Source organism: Lottia gigantea (assembly GCF_000327385.1).
Source record: "Lottia gigantea unplaced genomic scaffold LOTGIsca_5, whole genome shotgun sequence".
NCBI lineage: Eukaryota > Metazoa > Mollusca > Gastropoda > Lottiidae > Lottia > Lottia gigantea.
In genome coordinates, this window is record NW_008709715.1 from 2,672,170 (window position 1) to 2,693,866 (window position 21,697).

General features: G+C 31.5%; 4 protein-coding genes across 4 annotated transcripts; 2 read left to right on the forward strand and 2 right to left on the reverse strand.

Annotated features, from left to right (window-relative positions):
• Positions 1-11: 11 nt before the first annotated feature.
• Positions 12-6,617, forward strand: LOTGIDRAFT_154193 (hypothetical protein; the record flags this gene model as incomplete). The annotated part of the gene is made up of 15 exons (XM_009061904.1): positions 12-23; positions 736-819; positions 1,007-1,204; positions 1,563-1,695; positions 1,995-2,181; positions 2,538-2,619; positions 2,866-2,954; positions 3,220-3,307; positions 3,669-3,843; positions 3,999-4,156; positions 4,433-4,596; positions 4,855-4,984; positions 5,374-5,548; positions 6,025-6,128; positions 6,351-6,617. The coding sequence occupies 15 exons, from the start codon at positions 12-14 to the stop codon at positions 6,615-6,617; spliced, it is 2,046 nt and encodes a 681-aa protein (XP_009060152.1).
• A 661-nt stretch (positions 6,618-7,278) lies between these two features.
• LOTGIDRAFT_210091 (hypothetical protein) lies at positions 7,279-9,711 on the reverse strand. The gene is made up of 5 exons (XM_009061905.1): positions 9,620-9,711; positions 9,148-9,300; positions 8,748-8,830; positions 8,201-8,478; positions 7,279-7,424 (listed from the first exon to the last, which is right to left on the reverse strand). The coding sequence occupies exons 2-5, from the start codon at positions 9,295-9,297 to the stop codon at positions 7,288-7,290; spliced, it is 648 nt and encodes a 215-aa protein (XP_009060153.1). The 5' UTR covers positions 9,298-9,300; positions 9,620-9,711; the 3' UTR covers positions 7,279-7,287.
• Positions 9,712-9,789: 78 nt separating this feature from the next.
• On the forward strand, positions 9,790-12,678 carry LOTGIDRAFT_183090 (hypothetical protein; the record flags this gene model as incomplete). The annotated part of the gene is made up of 6 exons (XM_009061906.1): positions 9,790-9,817; positions 10,098-10,636; positions 11,093-11,243; positions 11,476-11,644; positions 12,054-12,221; positions 12,488-12,678. Coding segments are annotated over exons 2-6 (1,092 nt in total), but the record flags the coding sequence as incomplete, so codon positions are not given.
• A 1,489-nt stretch (positions 12,679-14,167) lies between these two features.
• Positions 14,168-17,687, reverse strand: LOTGIDRAFT_210097 (hypothetical protein). The gene is made up of 5 exons (XM_009061907.1): positions 17,459-17,687; positions 16,831-17,113; positions 16,211-16,453; positions 15,783-15,939; positions 14,168-15,418 (listed from the first exon to the last, which is right to left on the reverse strand). The coding sequence occupies exons 1-5, from the start codon at positions 17,626-17,628 to the stop codon at positions 15,270-15,272; spliced, it is 1,002 nt and encodes a 333-aa protein (XP_009060155.1). The 5' UTR covers positions 17,629-17,687; the 3' UTR covers positions 14,168-15,269.
• Between the last annotated feature and the right edge of the window lie 4,010 nt (positions 17,688-21,697).

Sequence of the window (21,697 nt, forward strand, 5' to 3'; positions counted from 1 at the left end):
TTTTGTTCGGAATGGTAGGGGAGGTAATGAAATGTCTCTGTACATTCACCTTCGGAGAACCAAATATCTTTCATTTTTAAAGTCCGGAACAAATTGTAACTCAAACTTCCATCAACAGCACAAGTATTCGTGTTTATCGGGAAGAGCAAGTAATATCTTGAAGGACAAGTATAGAAGAGTTCCATGTCAGTTTGTAAGTGAACAAATCTTATGTTTAGAAATTTGAAGTTCGGACCACAACAAATTTCTCCTACAACCTTTGCCTTTGCCGATTTTGTTAAGGTGAACTTGAATATTTGTCTAAAATCAGAATGATAAGTCCATCAATGTCATCACCTTGTTATGTTCATTTATCGCAAAATATAGGTCGATCGTCGAAGAGTGAAAATTTTTCCACCAATTTCCTGAAGGCAATCAGAGATTTGATTTGATCAGTCTTGAAGTTTTAAAGCGCATTACATCATTACGTTGGTATACATGTATATAGGCCTACAGAGTCAATTATTGGATTAAGGCTAACAATGCTATTTTGAAACTGAAGCTGGTCTTTGGACAAATCTCTTGGCATTGATCTATACTGGATTAGCTGTATCCATTTACAGCCGGGTCGACTGGAATTATATTGCATATCACTTTATTTGCCATTCGATTGATCATACCAGATATTGCAGAGTTATGCTAAAGAAATTATGATCTACATTATATTACATATTACATTGACATGAATTTTTGTAGTTTCCAGCTTTAGATGATGAAAGATACAAAACTTTTCACCACCAACGTAAATGCCAGCAGAAGAAAAAGTCATTCTTTAAACAGGTTTGATTATGATGCTTTGATTAATAATTCCTAAATCTCTCTGATATTAATCCTAAAGTACCTGAATGGTGACTGACAAACACAGCTAAATTCCAAAGCAACAGATTTTGATATCTGATGAATTTCAACTTATTGTACAATGTCCCAGTTTCATTTTCTAATGTAAATTGTTAATTTTACAAAATAGGTTTTCCAAAAGAAATCCCAGAAGAGAGACTGTGCTTGTTCACATGTAGAAGCCATCCCGGTGTCATCAAATAAAGCTAGTGCTGATATTAAAACAGTAGAAGTTTTGAAAGCTTTGGGAACACATGTATGGCCAAAGGATGAAAAGGGAATTAAACCCAGAGTTGTTATTGCCCTTTCTTTGCTAGTTGGGGGAAAGGTAAGTAATGGATTTGTAATTACACAGAAATTTTTTTTTTTTCAAATATTGAGATGTTTGTTTTTCTGGACCTGTATATTTCAGAATATTGAACAATATCTTTTTGTGGTTTGTGTTTTTTTGAAATTTTGGAATATCATTATATTTATATTAATAGCAACTTGGCACACAAATTTTTCGATAAACATGCAAGATCATTGTACGAGGTTCTCGTGATGGCCATTTGCTTTGTAATGCTTGAGAGAATGTTGACACTCTTTGAACCCCTCCAAATGGTTGCCAAAGGTCTGACATACAGAGCTTGAAATTATCCATTACAACAATTTTGAAGTAAAATCACATGTTTTCTCTATTTCAGGTATTAAATACTTGTGTACCATTTGTATTTAAATCACTAGTTGATAATTTAAATACAGTTGCTGGTAATGTGTACAATATGGATACAGGTGCTAATTCCTTAATAACAGTAACTACAGCTCTGGTTCTAGGGTGTAAGTATTAACATATTGATTATTATTGCCATGGAAACAACACCATCATAAAGTAATGCTTGCTGTCACATACCATGTACATCTGCATTATGATTCTAATTTTTTTTAGCTAAAAACTTGACAGAGAATTTTAAGAACAATAGATGAAATAATAAGTTATATTACTGTATGTGATGAAATGGTTCTATACTTGATAAATGCTTGTAAGGAAACATGAAGTGTTTTGAAAAGATGAGCATACTTGGCCAGCCTTGCAAAAATGGTGTAATACTTGTAGCACTCAGTGTTCTATATTTCAGATGGTATTGCCAGAACTAGTGCCTATGGGTTCCAAGAATTACGTAATGCAGTGTTTTCGAATGTAGCACAAAATTCAATACGAAGAGTGGCAACCAAGCTATTTTTACATCTACATTCTTTAGACCTATCATTTCATTTGTCAAAACAGACTGGATCTATATCTACAATTATTGATAAAGGAACAAAGTAGGTACAAGGACAACAAAAAACAGCCTTATTGTAATGAGATTACATAAGATCATTAGTAGAGTTTTGGATGATGGAGTTTTATGAACACAGGAATTTTGACTAAATGCTTTCTTATAGTGATCAACAATATATGGGTTTGTGTTGTTTTGTGATTTTCAAAGCCTTTTTCACCTTGAACCTATTTCTAACTCTTCATTATGAAACTCATTTACTTAAATTAAAATGTTTGAAGTCAACCTCAGAAATTACCTTTAAAATCTGTGATATCCTGATTGCTTATTGTGTGAATAAATTAGATTGATATTGCAAATGGTATAGATTACGGATAAAAGAACTTATTCCTTATTTTGTAGAGGAATAACTACTATTTTAACTAACATGATATTCAACACAGTACCTCTTATATTAGAAGTATCATTAGTTGCTGGTATTTTGGTAAGTAGTATTCAATTATTACCCTTGACACAATCAACTCTCCTAGAATTCAGAAAAATTGTCAGCTGCTATATTTAGTTTAGAAGATAAAGTAAAAATAGGTCAGCAACTCATTCTGCAGAAAAATAAGTCTGATTTAGTGTAATTCAATGATCAGTGTTCAATAACAGTGTTAATGTTATTTTTCCAATCTGAGTCTAAGTATAAAGACAGGTTATCTCTCAATGATATTATTGTTTGTTGTAGTGGTATTCTTGTGGTCTATTATACACGTCTGTTGCCTTTTCCTGTGTTTTTGCATATGGTATCTTCACTTTTCGTTTCACAAATTACAGGTACAGTTACACAAAGCTTAAACATTTTCAAATCTGTGTTTTATACCTCCTACAGTATCAAATCTATTGACAGATCTCATCTCATGCTGCTGACACATGCTCAATTAATTGGCAGTTAACTTTCCAATATTAGGACATACTTGGCACGAGAACTCACTGAAAGGACTACTTTGAAAAAGATAATTAAATACACTTTTTGTTTTATTAATTAAAGATCTGATATTCATTTCATGTATCGTTAATGAAATAATCTGTTTTATTATAGAAAGAAACTGAGGAGACAAATGAATGAATCGGAAAAAGAAGCCTCAGCTAAAGTGATAGATTCTCTTATTAACTATGAAACAGTAAAGGTATGTTTAGGAATATTAAGACCAATATTACCATTTAGGTGCTGTTTTGAATTCTTCAACTTTGAAATTGTTGTAAATATTCAATGTTATACTTAGTAACATAGAGCTTAGTTTGTATGTATATAATTACAATCATGAAAGTTTCCTAAATACATGTATTGTGAGCAAGGATAGCATTGATTGGCAACATTCCAATTTGCAGTTGGACATCGAAGGTACTTGCAATTGCATTTTATGACATCACTATTACAAGGGTCCTTATATAAGCACTTTTGATGATAGAGACTTAATTATACTCTTTATTGAGTATAAGCTGTCAGTTTCATGCCTTGTTTCATATGGAATTGATATTATATTTCAGTATTTTAACAATGAACTACATGAACTAGATAAATATGATAAATATCTTAAAAAATATCAAGAAGCCAGTTTGAAAACTTCAAAATCCTTAGCACAATTAAATTTTGGTCAGAATTTTATATTTACTGCTGGTCTAGTTGGTGTGATGTATTTTGCAAGTAAAGAGATTATTTCAGGTAATGTGCTTAAATTGCTTGAATGAGAATGCTTGTTCTGACAAGTGCTCAATTAAGTGTTATTGTCCTTTACTGAATCAGCAAAAATTCCTGGAAAACTGAACTTTGTTGAACTGAAGATGTGGTTTAGAAGGGTTCTACTCTATTATTTTCAGGCACAATGACTATTGGAGATCTGGTTATGGTGAATGGTTTATTGTTTCAATTATCAGTACCATTAAACTTTCTTGGATCATCTTATAGAGATCTAACTACAGCTATAACTGATATGGGAAACATGTTTAATATTCTCAATCAAAAGTCCAAAGTTCAGGTAAAACCTCTTTTATATACAATACAATTAATGCCATTTAAGTGTTTTCTCTTTTGGCGTCTGAATTTATACATATTATTTCTATATGTTAACTACCCTGATTTGACCAGCCTCTATTGGAGCATATACATTTTTGCACGTTTGGATAACACTTTCACAATTGCCTGTGGAAATAAAAGCAGTCATCATAATATTATAAGAAATTCTGTCTGTAACTTACATTAGAATTTTGGAAACTTAATAGAACTTATTCAACATAATATGAAGTTTTTTCAGAATTTACCAGAAGCTCCATTACTCAATGTAACTTCTCAAGAATCTGATGTTGTATTTAATGATGTTCATTTTGAATATGTACCTGGTCAGAGAATTTTGGATGGTTTAAGTTTTTCTGTACCATCTGGTAAAAAAGTAGCTATCGTTGGTGGAAGTGGATCTGGGTAAGAATGGGTTTTCTTTCCTTTACATATTGTACAGGACATAAACAAGCTCTTGAAATCCTCTTAAAAGCATTTGTCATTGTCACAAAATTATACAAGAATAGTGGAATAATTGTAAGTAGAAATGATAAGTCTTTTTAAGGTAAATCAGTACCATTTATATATGTTAATTGCAGATATTTTGCTATTAATATTTGAACCATCTAGGTTTTTTTAGATATAAGTATAACATTCCCAAATCCAAATTTTGTTTTGTAGGAAGACCACCTTAGTACGTTTATTATTTCGATTTTTTGATCCATTAAGTGGCGATATATGTATAAATAATCAAGACATATTAAATGTAGATATTAATAGTTTACGTCAAGCCATAGGTGTAGTACCACAGGTATTGTATATTTCTAAACAAATTTAAGTTGGGTTGGGCAATGACATAATGGAATTCTAATTCATTTTTCTGATTTGTAAGAATGTTTTAAGTAAATTAACATATTTATCTGTAGAGTAGTAATTGCAATACAGAAATCTGATTGATGTGGTGATTTGAACTTTTGTTTTAACCAAATAAAGCTTTACTCATTGCTTTTAAGATGCAAGTCCAATAATTTTACAAATTTAAACATCTTGCCCGAGGTAAGCTAGCAAAATGTTGTTTTGTATTGATTGAGTCATGCAATGTCACAATATATCAGAAGAAAAGACAAAACTTTTTTCTGAAAACTGTAAATGCAGGGCTGTACCTTAACTGTTTTAACCTTGGAATTATTTTATTTGTAGGATTGTGTTTTACTACATGATACTATATATTATAATATACAATATGGTGATCTCACCAAATCCAGAGAGGAAGTGATTGAGGCAGCTAAAATGGCCGAAATACATGAAACTATTGATAAAAGATTTCCTAAACAATATGATACACAGGTTGGAGAAAGAGGTCTTAAACTATCAGGTATATAAAGTTGATTCTTATAACTTTATATGTAGATTAGTGTTTTGTGTTCCAATATAATCATCTTAAAATGTTATGTCTGATAGAGCTTTATTTCAGCTATCCATTACTACCGCTTAGAATGGACATCAAATTGAAAGTCTAAAACTTGGTCAATAAGTGTCTGGTGCCATGGCTAAAAAATAGAATCTCTATATATATATGATTATTGAAACATTTGAACCAAGTTTCAATTTTTTGGTCATCCTAAGATTAGATCTAAATTTTAAATTCCTTTATATTAACAGAAATGTGTTGTAGATGTTTAGTCAGTTATTGACATTCTCACTTGCAGAAAGTCAAAAGACTCTTCTCTTTTGTTCAATTCTCTTCAACCAAAATACTTTTTACAGCATTCACATCGTATGTCATCAAAAGTTGTCCGAAATTCAAATGTTTGTACCCTGTCTTCTTATAATCAAATGATTTATTTTAAGGTGGTGAGAAACAGAGAGTAGCTATAGCTAGAGCTATATTAAAAGATCCTAAAATTATTATTTATGATGAAGCTACATCTTCATTAGATACTATTACAGAACAGGTATGTTTCTTATGTTAAAATGCCTTAAAACAATATTGTATTATTTATGATATGGAATGGTTGACTTGCTAGGAGTTAGTCATTTGTAGATAAAGCTCTTTAAATTTCCCATAAGAGTCCCAAGAAGGACCAACTTTCAGACCATCATGATCCTTTGGTACTACACATGATTTGATATAAATATCCATGAAAAATTTCTTTTTGATTTTTTCTCCATTTCAGAACATACTCAGAGCATTAAAATGTATAACACAGGGTCGTACAACAATAGTTATAGCACATAGACTGTCAACAGTGGTTGATGCTGATGAAATATTAGTTTTAGATAAAGGCACAGTGGTTGAACGGGGTACTCATTATAGTCTATTATCAAATCCTGATAGTATTTATACTAATTTATGGTTAACTCAAAATATCTCACCCCATGAAGCCTTAAGTGATGAAAATAATAATAAACCATCTAGTAGTAATGAAGAACTACCACCATAGAATTTGTGATTATTGAAGTTTTATTTTATATTACTGTTTAATTTGTATATATTGATATGATTGATTTTACTTGTGTCGCCTCACAAAACATCTTGCTGCACAACCAACAATTTATCCAGCAGACTGGTGTTCTTACCAATTAAGCAGTGATATCTATACATAGGACCAGTATGATTGATTGTATCATGATTTTAATAATAAATTGATATTATTAGTTAAAGATTGTTTGTATGAAATGGCCCTATATGGTGTTCTAGAATCAATTTCTACTTTGTTTAGAATTGAGCCAATTTTGAGGAATGAAGTATGAGCTTTTTTGATTAGCTTATGTGTACTATTTTTAGAGCATTACCGAGTAAGGCCATCAATTGTGAGTTAGGCAACAAATGAATCCACGTTTTGGATACTTTAATTAGTCTCCTTTTTGCATAAGTCACTTCAAACTCATGACAGACTGTTCATTGATAGAAGACTTGTGCTCATGGGTATTAATGCAAGGGCAGTTGACAATACATACATGTAGTTGTCTTCTATGCAATAAGGTATTAAGAGGTATAAGATGCAAGGTTAACCCCTTCCTCCTTAGGCCTACAGTGTAACGCATGATTCTTTAAATAACTTCCATCATGATTTAGATCCTTCCAAATTTCCAAATTATATTCTTTAAATTTTAGTCTTTATTTAGCAGATCTGAATTATAATTTGTGAAACAACAAAATTCATTTTGAAGACCATTTGCATGTTGTGGTTTAAATTTTTGTCTTTTCAATCCTAATAATTTTCCTACCATTTCTTCCATTACAGCACCTACAAGTAAATAAAAATATTTTTGTAGACTTAGAGAACTATTTAATTCTTATTTGTTGTAAATGATATTTGAAGATAGCTTGCCAGGCAAAGTTCTAATGCCCATTGTCATTCAGATCACACAAAATTTCATTATAACTGGATGAAAACTCCAGTCTCTATTGTGTTCACAAACTAATTTTGATGTGTGTTTACTAAGTCAAAAATTGTGAAATAAAGTGCATTTCGAACTTGACCAAGATCTCATGTATGTAAATCATCACACCAAATTTCAGTAAAATCAAATAGAAACTGTTGTCTCTATAGTGCTCACAATAAATGTGAACAGACCGATGGACAGGGGTGACAGCAATAAACATCCACATATCTAATTGGGCGTATAAAAAATAATGATAGTAAACTGCATAAGTCCAAGTTCAAATACTTTATTGAAATTGAGAAACGAAATAGAGTAAGCTAATAATGCTGTTTTCTCAAAATTTCTCATCACACATTGCACTGCATTACCCCTCTCCATAAGCCAAATCAGTAGCCGCAAAATTCAGACTTTAATTTATTGTGTCAATTTGGCAATTGAAAAGGTATTTGCTTACAATTCCAGAACACCTTATACCATGTGCTCTGAGACTGGGTGTGTCTACATAGCTATTTCTAAGGCATGAAAACATCATCCAACTACCAACTAAACTGGCATACAGAGTTTCATCAAATTTCAAAGATATTGTAAAGCTTTTAAAAAAAAATTCAAGATTTCTGCATATATCATGGAGTCTTACCTGTACACACAATTATTTTATTTTTAGTTAAATAGCGAATTGTTTGAGCTGTTTTTACTATACATTCATCAGAGAGAAATGGTGGATCGGCTAACACAATGTCAAATTGTCCTTTTAACTCAACACGCAGATTCAATGGTTCCTCATAGTTATAAAAGATAAAGTCTTCACCATAGACCTTAAATCTATTGTCAAATTCCAAACACTTAGCACTTAGATCTTCTCTCTTGATTTCTCGAAATTTTTTATATGCTGTAGGTGAACTAACAAATGCAATCCTATAAAAAACAGACAGATTTTTAAGATTGACAATTTCCACATGGTTAACTGTGTACACTACTGTGCTGGCAAATTTCCCCCAATAAAAAACTATATGGAAAATTTTGAGGTATAACCATTCCGGAGGAAGGACATTCAGTGGTCGTTCGGAAAGTGTAAGCTAGCTCTTTTAACTTGCAATGACTGAACTAAGATGTATTTAATGCTTGATATTAAAGTTCTAAGCGAACTCAAAGAAAATCTGAAGAAAAAAAGTTGGCTTACTCACTTGCCATTGATACCAGCAGCTTGAATAACTTCTTGTGCTAGTCTTGTTGCTGTACTATCATTATACCAAAACTGACTTAATTGCTGAAATAGATGATATCTGAAGTTTTTATCATCATTTTGATTATTCCATTTATATTTAACCTGACTCTGACCATAGATGTCAATAATATGAACAAAACACAAAAAGTCTTAATTATTTGAGTTCATTTTTTTTCAAAATTATGTCGATGCTTGAGATAACCAAAAATTCTCACTGATAAAATAGTGCTCAATACATCAACTGTAGAGCGATATAGCTTTAAATAACTGTTGAAATCGATTTTGAATTTGGTTTGAATTCTCTCATTTTTTTCAGCAAAATTTGTAAATTGATATCTACAAGAACATCTTTAACTTACCCAATCTTCTTGTGGTGTAAAGTTATCTATATTCCCTTGTTGAGCTTCTTCAAGTTTTTTGTCTATTTCTTCTTGTTCTGTATAAAATTCTTGTAACATAGCCAAAGTCTGAGCTGATAGTTGTGGAACATCATCATCAGAGTCTGCCATCTTCTTGTATTACAAATTATTAAAAAATAATGTGTGTTTGATTAGTATATTGACATGGATATTCTATCAATAATTTGTTAAACAATACAAACAAGGTATAATTACAAATGAAGCAAGATATCACAGTCATTATCTCATTACTGTCATTATGCTCCTGGCCACCCATCTCTGCTGGGTCTCATGCCATGGTTGATAAAATGTTACTTAATTTATCATGGTGGTTCGGAATGGAATGGAATAAGTGCAACTTGCCTAGAAAGGATGATGTGACTATTGTGACTGTTTCTTTAGATTTATGATTATTTAGTCTTCTTTCCCCTACCTGCTGTTTGTAAGTTAATTGAAACTTCGTGTGATGGAATCTATCAAAGCGTTCTGCCAAATGAACATAATATCCAAAACGACTCTCGAAATCCTCTCTAAGCTATAAATAGCATAAGAAATCCAAATCACGTGTTAAGGAAATTCCCAATTTCCCCTAGAAACGGAAGTGATACAACATGGCGCCCATTTAGAAAAGGTTTACTTATTACACTATTTTTAGAGTGAATTAAATAGTATTAATTTTTATCACAATGAAAAATAATTGCACTGATGATGTATAATAAGTTTATCTTTATAAAGATTCATATTATTCTCTTTCGAATGTCTTCTGATGCATAGAAACACAGACTACAAGGCCAAGGGTCGGTAACTTCAATTTGCCATTTCCAGTTCCAGTTCCACTCAACTTCACTGACACTGTTCCAGTTCCAACCCATTTTAGTTATTTACTTCAAATGAGACTTATTATTTTGTAGGATAAAGAAAGTAAATAAATAACAATCTCGATCTTATACAGACCAATGAAACAACTAGTTACATATTAATTATTTGTCCAAAAACATTGTGATCAAAATTAGTCTACTTCCAACCAAATACATAGCATGACAAAAAAGTCAAAAAGTAAATTATATGTCTCCAGTGTAAAAACCATTAAAATAGACCAACATTCTGTCAGGAACATACCTACAACCATTCCATTGAATCTTCAAGAACAGAAAGAAAAGTTTCTGAAACATGGCCACACACCAAATTTTGTCCATAATACAGATTCAGCACATCTTCAAGAACTCACATCATCGGTCAAAGGTCAAATAAGATTTGAATATTTGGGCGAAGCTGAACATATTTTAAAACTTGTGAAAGAGAAATACGGCAATGGTGATAATTTTTTACTGGAATGTTATGGTAAACGTATAAATCAAGAAGAAGCTCAGGTCATTCTTACTAAATATTTAGAAGAGAATTTATTAAATGAATCTCTAACAGTTATCTGGTGCAAAAACTTGGGATGTAGGTAAGGTTTATTTATGATTCCAAAAATTTGCAAATATGGACAATTAAAAGGATCGACATTTACTTACCGAATAAATTGTTCTGAAATAATTTGGCTAACCTTAGGACAATATTCCAATAGAAAAAAAAGAAACAATGAAGTTTTTTAATAAATCCTATGAAGTAAATTTAAGCATAATTTTTGAAATTTTTTTGACTTAACTTCTGGTCTGGTGATATCATTCTATTAGATTTCAAACATCTTGGACTCACTGCACAAAAGTCATGTCCTGTCATAATAGGCTCTGAATAACCTCAGTGACACAATTGAAGTTAGAAAGAGCATGACCCAGATACATGAAACAATAAAGAATAATCATACACTAGACAAAATTTGCTCAACCTTGCAGGATTTGATTTAAGGGTTCTGTTTTTTTTTTTGTGGGTCACATTTCTGTTATGTAAGCTTATATTTCAGTGCTAAAATGATGTGGACAGGTCCAACTGTAAAAACAAATAAACCAGAAGCTAGAAGATATACTCTATGGTTAAACAATTCAGATGAAAATCCTTACATAAGAGAACATGGTTTAGAGTGTCTGTTAGATCATGAAATAGGAACTCATTTTGTATCCTTTGATATCATTTTGTGTGTTGTTTGAAATATCTATCAGATTTTTTGTAAACGTTGACTCGGCTGATGTGAATTTGAGATGCCATATTTGATAATGATTACAACTCAGAACAATATTTTGTTTGACTTGGATGCCGTCTTTTTTTCTCCATCATGACTATGGGCAGGAAAATCCTGATTTGTTTTTGGTAGCTTTAAATTAAAATAAAAACCTTAACTAGTTCAAGTTTCGCATGTTTAATGATGGGTTACAGCCGTGGTATTCTGATAGAAAAAAGTTTGGTTTACGCAGCATGGGATCATTTGATTCTCTATGCTATGAAGAAGGCTTGGCTACAATTCATGGTATCTTAGGCTCAAAAGCTAAATACCTTTGGCTATCTGCTTTAGTATATTGTAAGTAAGAGTACATAACATAACATAACAGTACAAAGTTTCGTTACTTTTTGTTAGTTTATAATTTATTCAGCTAATACTGTCAGTGATATTATTGTTTATAGATAAATTTATGAATATTTATGATAATTGATAAGGTGATCTTCTATTTCTGAAATAACGAGGAATAATGCAGTCACCAGTAAAGAAGTATTTTTTCATATTTATATATTGTTTTGTTTACTATATATGATATATATCTTGAATTCGCCATTTCAGACACAATTTGATCAATTTTGCCAAAATTAAGATTAGATTTAAAACAATACATGTTATTGCTTCATATCAGTTTAGTTCCTTTAACCAGCTCTTGTTTTGAATAGTTGCTCTGTAATAATGGCTTTACCTACATGTTTTTATTTTAATATAGATACAGCATGTAAATCAACAGAAATGAATTTTAAACAGTTATTTGATCATCTAGCTCAATTTGTTACCAATAGAGAACAGAGGTGGAAACATGTTATGAGAGTAAAGCGGGGATTAGCTGATCCTAATGATTTAGGTGGTTATGGCAAAGATCAGTGTTATTTCGAAGGTATGATAATTTATGTTATACATCAGTCAATAGGTCTCAGTTTATAGTAATGTGTTATTATTTACATTTTAATCAGAGTTAATGTTTTATATCTGCCAGAGTAGTTGTATATCTGTATTGGTGTTGTATTGATGACAACTTGAAATGTTTTTCCATGCAATATAAACTTCAGAATAGTTTAGATCAATAAAGTAAGCTTCTATTTGTCACCATGAGAAGCTACAAAATACAATTTGTATTATGTTAGCATTGCATTCATTTTTCAGGAGCATTAAAAATTCTACGTAATATTGAAGATATAGATTTTACTGTATTGATGTCGGGTAAAATATGTATTGATGAGATTAATCGGATAAAACGGGTAGCACGGAAAGACTGTATTAAACTTCCAGCTTTCATGAAAAATCCTGAAAAATACAAGAAGAAACTACGACACATGGCAGTGTTAAATGGTTTACATTTAGAACATCCCAAGCATCAACCATCTTTAACTTATTTAGCACGTTTGCATCAGCGTAGAAACAAAGTTGGTGATATAGAAAGTACCCGAATACATAAGGTGAGGAAAAAAAGAAAATCACACTCGTCAAAGTCAAGAGCACGGAAATCAGCAAGTGAATCTAGTGATTCTAGTCCTAGTGATAGTAATATTCTACTTAATTTTACTAGTACTTTATCATCTGATATAGTGACTTCAGAAACAGATACTATCATTCAACCTACTATTCAAAATAAGAAAGAGAGTATATCAGTTACTTCTCCCCCGATTCAGTCAATCAAAGAATCTAGTGAGACAGGTAGGAATTCACCTATTGAAATAGAATCAGTGACGAAATATAAAACAACACAGAAATTCATTCCATTAACAGTTTCTACAGATACCATTCAAACGTGGCGAATGAAAAACTTGCGGTGTTCTTCAGCTCGATCAGATAAATCTGTTCAATCTCGCCCAACATCACCAAAGTTAACATCTCCACACAATATATCTTTATCAGAGACTAAATTAAAAAATACCACCAATCCTCCCCCTACTGCTCATCAAGATAAATATTTTGGGTGTTTAAATCAGAACCCTCAGGTGCCAAAGGAACCAGTTTATCCCAGTTTATCCAATGTTCATGTTGTTTTGCGTAAAAGTAACAAATTTAAGGAAGATGATTATAATGATGATGAAATAGGCAAAGTTACAATGACTCATTTACAACAAGAAATGCCATTATCAATGTTTGGTGGTCTCTCTCCTAGACATTTCTTTTAACAACAATTATCTAAAATGAACCCATAGAAGCCATAAATCAGACTTTTGAACTAGTAAGCAATATATTTGTGCCATAAACAATTTTGAAATTGAAAGGAAGGGACAATTAGGTTTTAAATTCAAGTGGGAGATTGGGATTATTAATGGATGTGTATTGAATGCTGTATTTTAATTTTAACTATTTTAATGTGATCATGCATTGGAGAGGGGTGGTTGGTGCTGGTTAATAGCATAATAAAAACTTAATAAGGATATTTATGCTATAAAGATTTTTTTTTATTTTGTATTTTATAAACTCAAAAGAATTTTATAATACATAAAATGATAGGGATACAAGCAACGTTTACTAAGCTAATTTTAAGAAATAAATGGTTATATTGGCAATACAAGCAACAACTGATTATGCCTAGATGTTATTTATATATTTGTTAGAAATGACCTAAATTTTATTTTATTTCTTGTTAAATATTTCAGAAGAAATGTCTTTGCTGGCCATTTTCTTTCATTTGCAAGTAAAATAAGATTCTAGAGAAGTTGTGTGGTATTTTTGTATTAATTTATTTATTTATAACCTTATACTAGTCTTATAGATTAACTGTCTCAAATTTTATTTATTTATTTTTTAAATATATTGTTTAGTTTTCTTTACTTATTTATAAAATAACATAAAAAATAATAAAAATTTAGAAAAATCAAATTACTTAACGCATGTTTGTTATTTCTACATAGTTGTTTGTGTATGAATTCTGCAGTTTATTATCAAGATAAAATTTGAATTTGTCACATGTAAAAAGTAGATTTGACTCCATTCTGTAAAATCTATAATAAGATTAATATATATAAAAAGGTTTGCAACAACCCAAAAATGAATTTATATTGTTTAAATGTATGTTATTTGTGTTTTTAAGCACATGGTAAAGTGAACATTTAATAGTGGTTCTGTTACTTCATTCTTCTTACTTTATTAGCTATTTATAACAAACAACTAATCTACCAGACCTAGAGTTAATATTTTTAGAAACACTAAATTCTTTGTTTCTTTTTTCTTTTCATATAAATCAATCGTATTATTTATTGCTGTAGTTGAAAAACAAGAGACAATTGTGTCAGAATGACAAGATTGTCAGCTATTTCTTGAGTTTTTTTCTCAGAATACAAGTTGTCATGGAATTCTCAGGATATATATGATATGTTAAAGGTATGGGAAAATTGTATTTAGTATTCATTCACGCATCGGTTTGGAATGTTTCGAAATTTTTAAAGTTCTTAGATATAATCTGTTAAGTCGAATCTTTGTAATGAAATTTCCTATTTCCATTTGGTCTGAAATCAATCATTATTCATTGATGTCTGCTGTTTCAGAATATATTTTGTTTGAATTTGCATATCTAATGACTTTTAAGTCACACAACAGTAAGAATATCTAGAGAAGAAAAACTCAATATTTTACAAAATGTAATACCTCATTATTCTTTACTAAATTATACACAAAATTTTGAAATAAAAAGTTTATTGTTATTATTTTGTGTTCTCTTTATTCAGATATCTTGATCTAGTTAGTAATATTTTTACTTAGAACAAATGAAGAAGAACTTTCCTTTAGGACACCCTTGATCTGGTGTGTACATTTTAAACCACTTCAACCAATTTTCTGCAACAATACTTTCAATACTTTATGTTTTAAACCAAGTTCTGAAGGGGAAATCTCCACAATTTCCTTAATTTTCCATGTTCTTCTTGTCAAGAACATTTAATTAAACGTCAAAAGCCACTGATCATGAGATGACTTATTCCACAGTTACTTTATTTAACTGTAAGGCTTCATCTGTACAAACAGCATGTATAGCATAATTAATACTTGTATCTTTAATCCACCTCCATCTTTTGCTTAATGGATTATACATCATACCATGTACCAAACGTGTTGATAATCCATCTGCAAAAACAAGTGATTAATATTCATTGTTTAAATAATTGTTAATAGCTTTTTTCAAACATTTCTATAAATCATTATGTCCATGTCCACATACGCTGTTTATTTCTATATTTTCAATAAGGATTTAAGCACAGTCTGACAGCAAATTAACTTAACAAAGTACCTTCATGGTTTACAATTTAATCAATTTGTAATTTTGTGACATTTTAAATCATAAATAATCTTCATAGTGCTGGAATAACACAGCAAAGTTTTTGCTAGTGGAAGAATGGAAATGAAGTCCTATCATCCCAATCCTGTTCGAAGCTATGTGTAATGTTCCATCAATTTACATTATAAAGCCGAAATTTTTAAGATTTCTTACTTTGAGTTAAAGTATACTGTACTTCTTCTGGAGAAACAAATTTATTCCAATCATGTGTACCTCTAGCAACAAGATTTAATACCCTTTCTGATGCTACAACAGCTAAATAAGACATTCTTGTTTTATTTAATGTTGTTAAAAATAGAGATCCACCTGGCTACAATAATAAAAAAAAATAATGGATAAAATTTGTTGTTGGTGGTATGATAAAATGGACTGACAAAACGAGATATTGTTAAACAGTACATTGATTATAATTCCACCAAAGTGATAGATAAAGCCTTGATGAATAAAGCATTTGATTGATGAAATAGTTAAATGACTAAGAATATGTAATGCATAAATATTTCCTCAGTTTATGGATGGCAAGTGCTGTAACCCACTGAAAAAGTATGAATAGAAAACATCTATTTTTATCAGACTGTTACCTTAACCAGTTTACAACAAGCTTTCAGAAACATATCTCTATCTGCCACATGTTCTACTACTTCAGAAGCAATAACTGCATCAAATGATCTCTCTTCTGTTTCCACCATATCCTCTACAGTGGCACAAATATATTTGATATTCCTTGCTAACTTTTCATCATGCATGACATGAGCTTGTGCTATTTTAATATTTTCTTCTGAAGCATCAACACCAATAACAAAGGCTCCCAATCTTCCTAGAGGCTGCCAATAAACACAAATTAAATATACAGTCAAACTTGTATTATATTTAAGAAAGCGGTCAGGGGAATTCTCAAAAGTGACTCCATACGAAAGGTTGGGGCTTAGCAGGGGCATGATGCACCCAGTTAAGATTGACAAGTTGTTATTTTGTTAAGATTGACAGGTTGTTATTTTGTAATTAGATGCATTCAATAAATAAATAACGAAAAAAAACAACAATTATGTCATTAACACGTTCAGCATTAAAAATTTTTATAACTTGAAACGTTGAAGGTAACAAAAAATCTTTTGAAACCCACTAAGAATTCGGACCAATCAACAAATTGGTGACTTAATTCATTTTTACTAGAAATTTGATATTTGTTAAATAATTTTACCTCTGTAAGAATTCCACCACCACTACCAACATCTAATATCTTAAAACCTTCCAATGGTTGGTCAATTTTCACATCTTTCTTTCCTGAGGCTTTTGTATTCTGTTCAATTAAAGAGTCAGTTATCAAGGGCACTCTCAGTTCGTTCATAGTATGAAGGGCTTCGAATTCACCACTTTCATCCCACCATAGTTGAGCTAAAGCTGAAAATCTGTCAATTTCTTCCTGATCTATTGTTGTTTGAGCTCTGGGTCTTTCTGCTTTTGGCTCATTGTTTTGGATGCATCTGGAGAAATAACTTTTCATTTAGAATGGATGACCAACTGATGATCAAATGACATACATTTAGTATAAACAAGAAACAATAAATAATTGTCACACGATTTTTGTTGAGGCATACCTATTTTGCTTTGAGAATTTGAAAGCTAATATTCATTGCACGAAAGAATCTGTAACGGATTTGATACACCAAAAAAATTGAATTACTTGGTAGCACATCATAAAATTAGACTATGTATTATTCTTCACAGATGATAGGCTCAATTTGAGCTTTCTACAGTGCTATGCATATCAGAAATTCTACCACCTTCATAGGCAAATTAGTTTTATATTTAGATACTTGGATGAATACCTTGTTATTGATGTCTTGCTGTAATGTCGCAAACCAGAGTCGAGTGGGTAGCTTGGTGAAGTTTCTTGTGATGTCCTCACACTCCATTTACTTGTTGACATCTGTGATTCATACTTAATTCTCAAGTTTTGCAAGATTCTAGAGAGTGCTCGATAATTGATATATTTCATTCTCTTATAAGTTTTTTCTCCTGACAACAAAAATATCAACAAACCAAAAGTAGAGTTTTTAAATCGCTTAAACCAAATAAAATAAGTTAAGCGGCCCCTTTAGTTGGCAACTTCCGGTTGTGTTCAGCGTAGTCCGAAGAAATCTTATCACAGAACTGTATGTATTGGCTAACTAGTAGAACAAGTCTGTTATCAAAATGATTTGTCACCTCACAAATCTAACAAATTAATAAGCTGGCTATCAATTTTACACGTCTTCGCCCCAAATATGTAAGAATACACCAAATCAATTCTAATTTTCACAAATTTTCGTGGGGAAGAACAGTCTCCTCAGGTGCGTATTATCTTTATCGGAAGCTGTTGAATCTCAACCTTGGCCTTCAGAGGCTGACACCGCCACTGTTTAAGCAGTATCGCATTGTATTTTGCGTTTCAAAATTACCTTTTGGTGATCCAATATCTTATCAGCCAAATTCAAATTAGGCTATATATCGACAATCTGTAAATGAAAATCAAATCATATTATATTATTTCAAGAGAATATTTGTCCAATCAAGTACGCCTAGGCCTGATATCAGGCAACACTCGATCGTCTAAACTAGGCCTACTCTAAACCTATTCAAACCATTAAGACAGAATAAACTGCATTCGTTGTATCTTATTTTACATTATGATTATTTATTATTAGGCTAGCCTAATATTATTTAGGCTTAATTTTAGACTTCATTGGTGCAATCTATCTGGAATCTTCAATAGGAAAAGTGTGAATTGGAAAGGATATTCTCTATTTAATTAGTAGGCTAACGTTTTATATCAAGTCGGATTATTATTGGTGAGCCTTGATAAGTATTCGAAGTAGGCTACTTTGTTCGAAGCAGAGCACGGAGGTACATGCAGTGAGCTGTACCTCTCAATATAATAGAAAACCTACTGGACACTCTCTGCTAGTCCCTATAATACCTAAAATAAATTCTTCTGATTCTTATCTATAACTCCGTTCTTCTCCTGTCAGTGACTGTCAGCTGACATGGAAAAAGCATTTAGTTGACGACATTTAGTTGCGACAATAAACCGAGGTCCAATCTACAGGATGTGCAGATCCCTCGATAGTTGGTAATCGAAAAAGGTAAGCTAATGTCAAAATTTCTCACAATGCACTCCGCATGGCGTCATCGTTAGCCAAAGGTACGGAAGAGTTAATCTTCATTTCGTTTCATTTCTCCTCTAAAACTAGTTCCGACTTCATTAGCCCACAAGGTGTAGAAGGGTAGGACGTAAAACTCCATTCATTTCATTTCATTTCTCTAAAACTAGTTATCTTCTGCACTGTTCTATCCTTCTTGTCCGCTATCTCTTTTCCCCGTTCCTCGGCCCTTATATCAATACTTTCATCGAAGTACCGATTTTCGTGCGTTTTTGTCCTTCTTATCCCCGAAAATGCCGACTTCCCTTTTAAATGGCACTTTGAATGCTTTCCTGAATTGAAGGGACAGATTCGCCATCAGTTTGACCAATCGTTCTCAGTCTCAGAAACAGGAATTAATAAGTTATATACGCTAATCAGTAGGCCTAGTAGTGTCCACAGAATTACCCGCGTTTGAAAGCTAAACAGACTTTGAGACTGGACATAATACAGAAAAGACAAATATAGCTATAGAAAGCGAGATTCCTACTTTAGTGTATTTTTGAAGGAATTATGCGAATTCCGTACATTTCCTGTACTTCTTGAGACTAGGCCTATTTACATATATTCAAGACCCAAATCAACGCCCGTAAATGGCGAATCTGTCCCTTTAAGACTTTCTCGCTAACCGAGCTTCAACATAAGTGGCAGCCAAGTTGAAGTGGGTGATAATAATAATAATAATAAAATTCTATTTCAACATCTTTATCACATACTTAAATCAACAAATCGACGTATTTATAATGAAATTAATAAGAAAAGATAAATGTCATCACAGGAAAAATATTTAAGGCCACTTAGAGATACACGACTTTCAATTTCTAGTCACGCTTTACGCTGGTTGAGGTAATTACAAAAAACAATAATAATACAGTGCCTGGTTCAATCTCATGTTTCTGTAAAATAAAAATAAATTTAGTCATGATTCATGCTGTACATAGGATATTAAAGTCTAAAAGATATTTAGCCTACTCTACTTGTTTACCCGATCCCTGACATAGCTGTTAGGATATCGTCACCTCAGGTCTATAATGTTCTATCTCCGTTCTCGTTGTTTTTGAGAAAATCAAATTTGAAACTTTGACAACCATATAAATGCAATATTAAGTGAAGGAATATATCAAAATTAACATGTTGTGAAAAATCATTCATTTATTTTTACTTTAATAAAACTCATTTTGACAAAATGTTTACAAATTTCTCATATTTTTGTTTTACAAAAACGGACAATGGAGGAATTGGGATATAGAACGATATGGAATTAGTAGCAGAAGACAATCTCATATTGGCACCCGTTCTATATCCCACATTTCCTAGCTTTAAACATAGATCGATTAATTAATAAAAAAAATGGAATTAAAATAAAATGAATAATATTTGAAGACATTTTCTTATATGTTGTAATAAAAGCTGACCATTGTATATATGGAAACCAAATTTTGATAATATGTCGACCGACGATATTCCAGTAATTTTAATATGTAACAATCAATAAAAATCAATATAATCGGAGGGAATTTGACTGTTTTACCTTTTTGATGCTTTTGACACTTAAATAAAGGCTTTATCGTGTAATATATTTCATATTAATTATTAGCGTCTATGCCAAGAGTATGTCTGTAGTAATCACAGTCAGAAAGTGGCATAAATGGCATCATACTTTTCAAATCGTTGATTTTTTCTTTCGAGTATGTCATGTTTTTTTCCAATACCGAGGGATTCGGAAAGGTTTTACATTTTCCATCTGACCGGGTGCTCTTTTTTCTAGAAATAGTATGGGTTTTCAATTCTTCAGAAAAACAAAATTTGTAATCACACTGCATATGTCGGGAAGAATCAATTCTCAAATAATTTAGTTTACAAAATGGAATATTAAACTTAAATCGTTGTGAAACCTTTTGGAAATCAAAGAATTGAGATTTTTTCATTTGTATAACTTTCATGTGTTTTGGTCGAACTTTAAGTAAGTCTCTGACAAGGGATATTGGGCTATAGATTTCGGCTACTCCTAGTGCTTTTTCAATGTGACTGTGAACATTGTCTACTTCTTGTGTAGAAGAATGTCCAGGTGTTCCAAATTTATGTTCAATGATGAGACCTGAATGTCTCTCGACAAATTTTGTCAGTGCTGTTACCATTATGGAATTTTTGTTTTGAGGAACACACGCGTCAGACCACAAAATCAGATGATTAATATTTGGAATATCTTCGCACGCTTTTTGTAATATAACACACAAAGCACTTGCAATTTCATTAGCCCCCCTACCCATCATATTATCTGTCCATATTGCATTATAAGCCACTTTGTTATAAGAACAATGTGCTGTTAAATTAAAAACCGAAAGCTTTCTTTTATAAAAGAAATTTGAAACTGAAGCTCGCGGACACGTCATGACATTTTGCATATCAAAGCACACAACTACAGAATTATCTTTTCTGTTTCTATCCGTGTCCCTTTCTATTTTTGTTTCTTGCTTTAAGTTCAAATGATCATGTAATGTTTGAGCGTTAATTTCATTAACGTTTGGTTGGGAGGTTAATATTTTGTATTTTTCACACGTGTCACACTTGTCTTTTTTCGGGACATGGGATCCAATGTTAAATTCCAAATTAAAAATATCTCGATAAACATATAATTTTAAGGGTTTTATTTCATCTCTATTGCAGTTATCAACATATAGATTGTACATTTTTTGTACAGTGAGCCCGGGCTCTAAATACTGTCTCTTGGAATTTGCCCTACAATAATGTGAGGGAATAGTAGGAAATGATTTAATATGGTTACGAATTATTTCCTTTTGGGGTTCAGTATTGATAATATTTTTACAACTATGTGCACCATGCTTATCACTGTATCTGATATTTCCTCTTTCATCTTTTTCATGA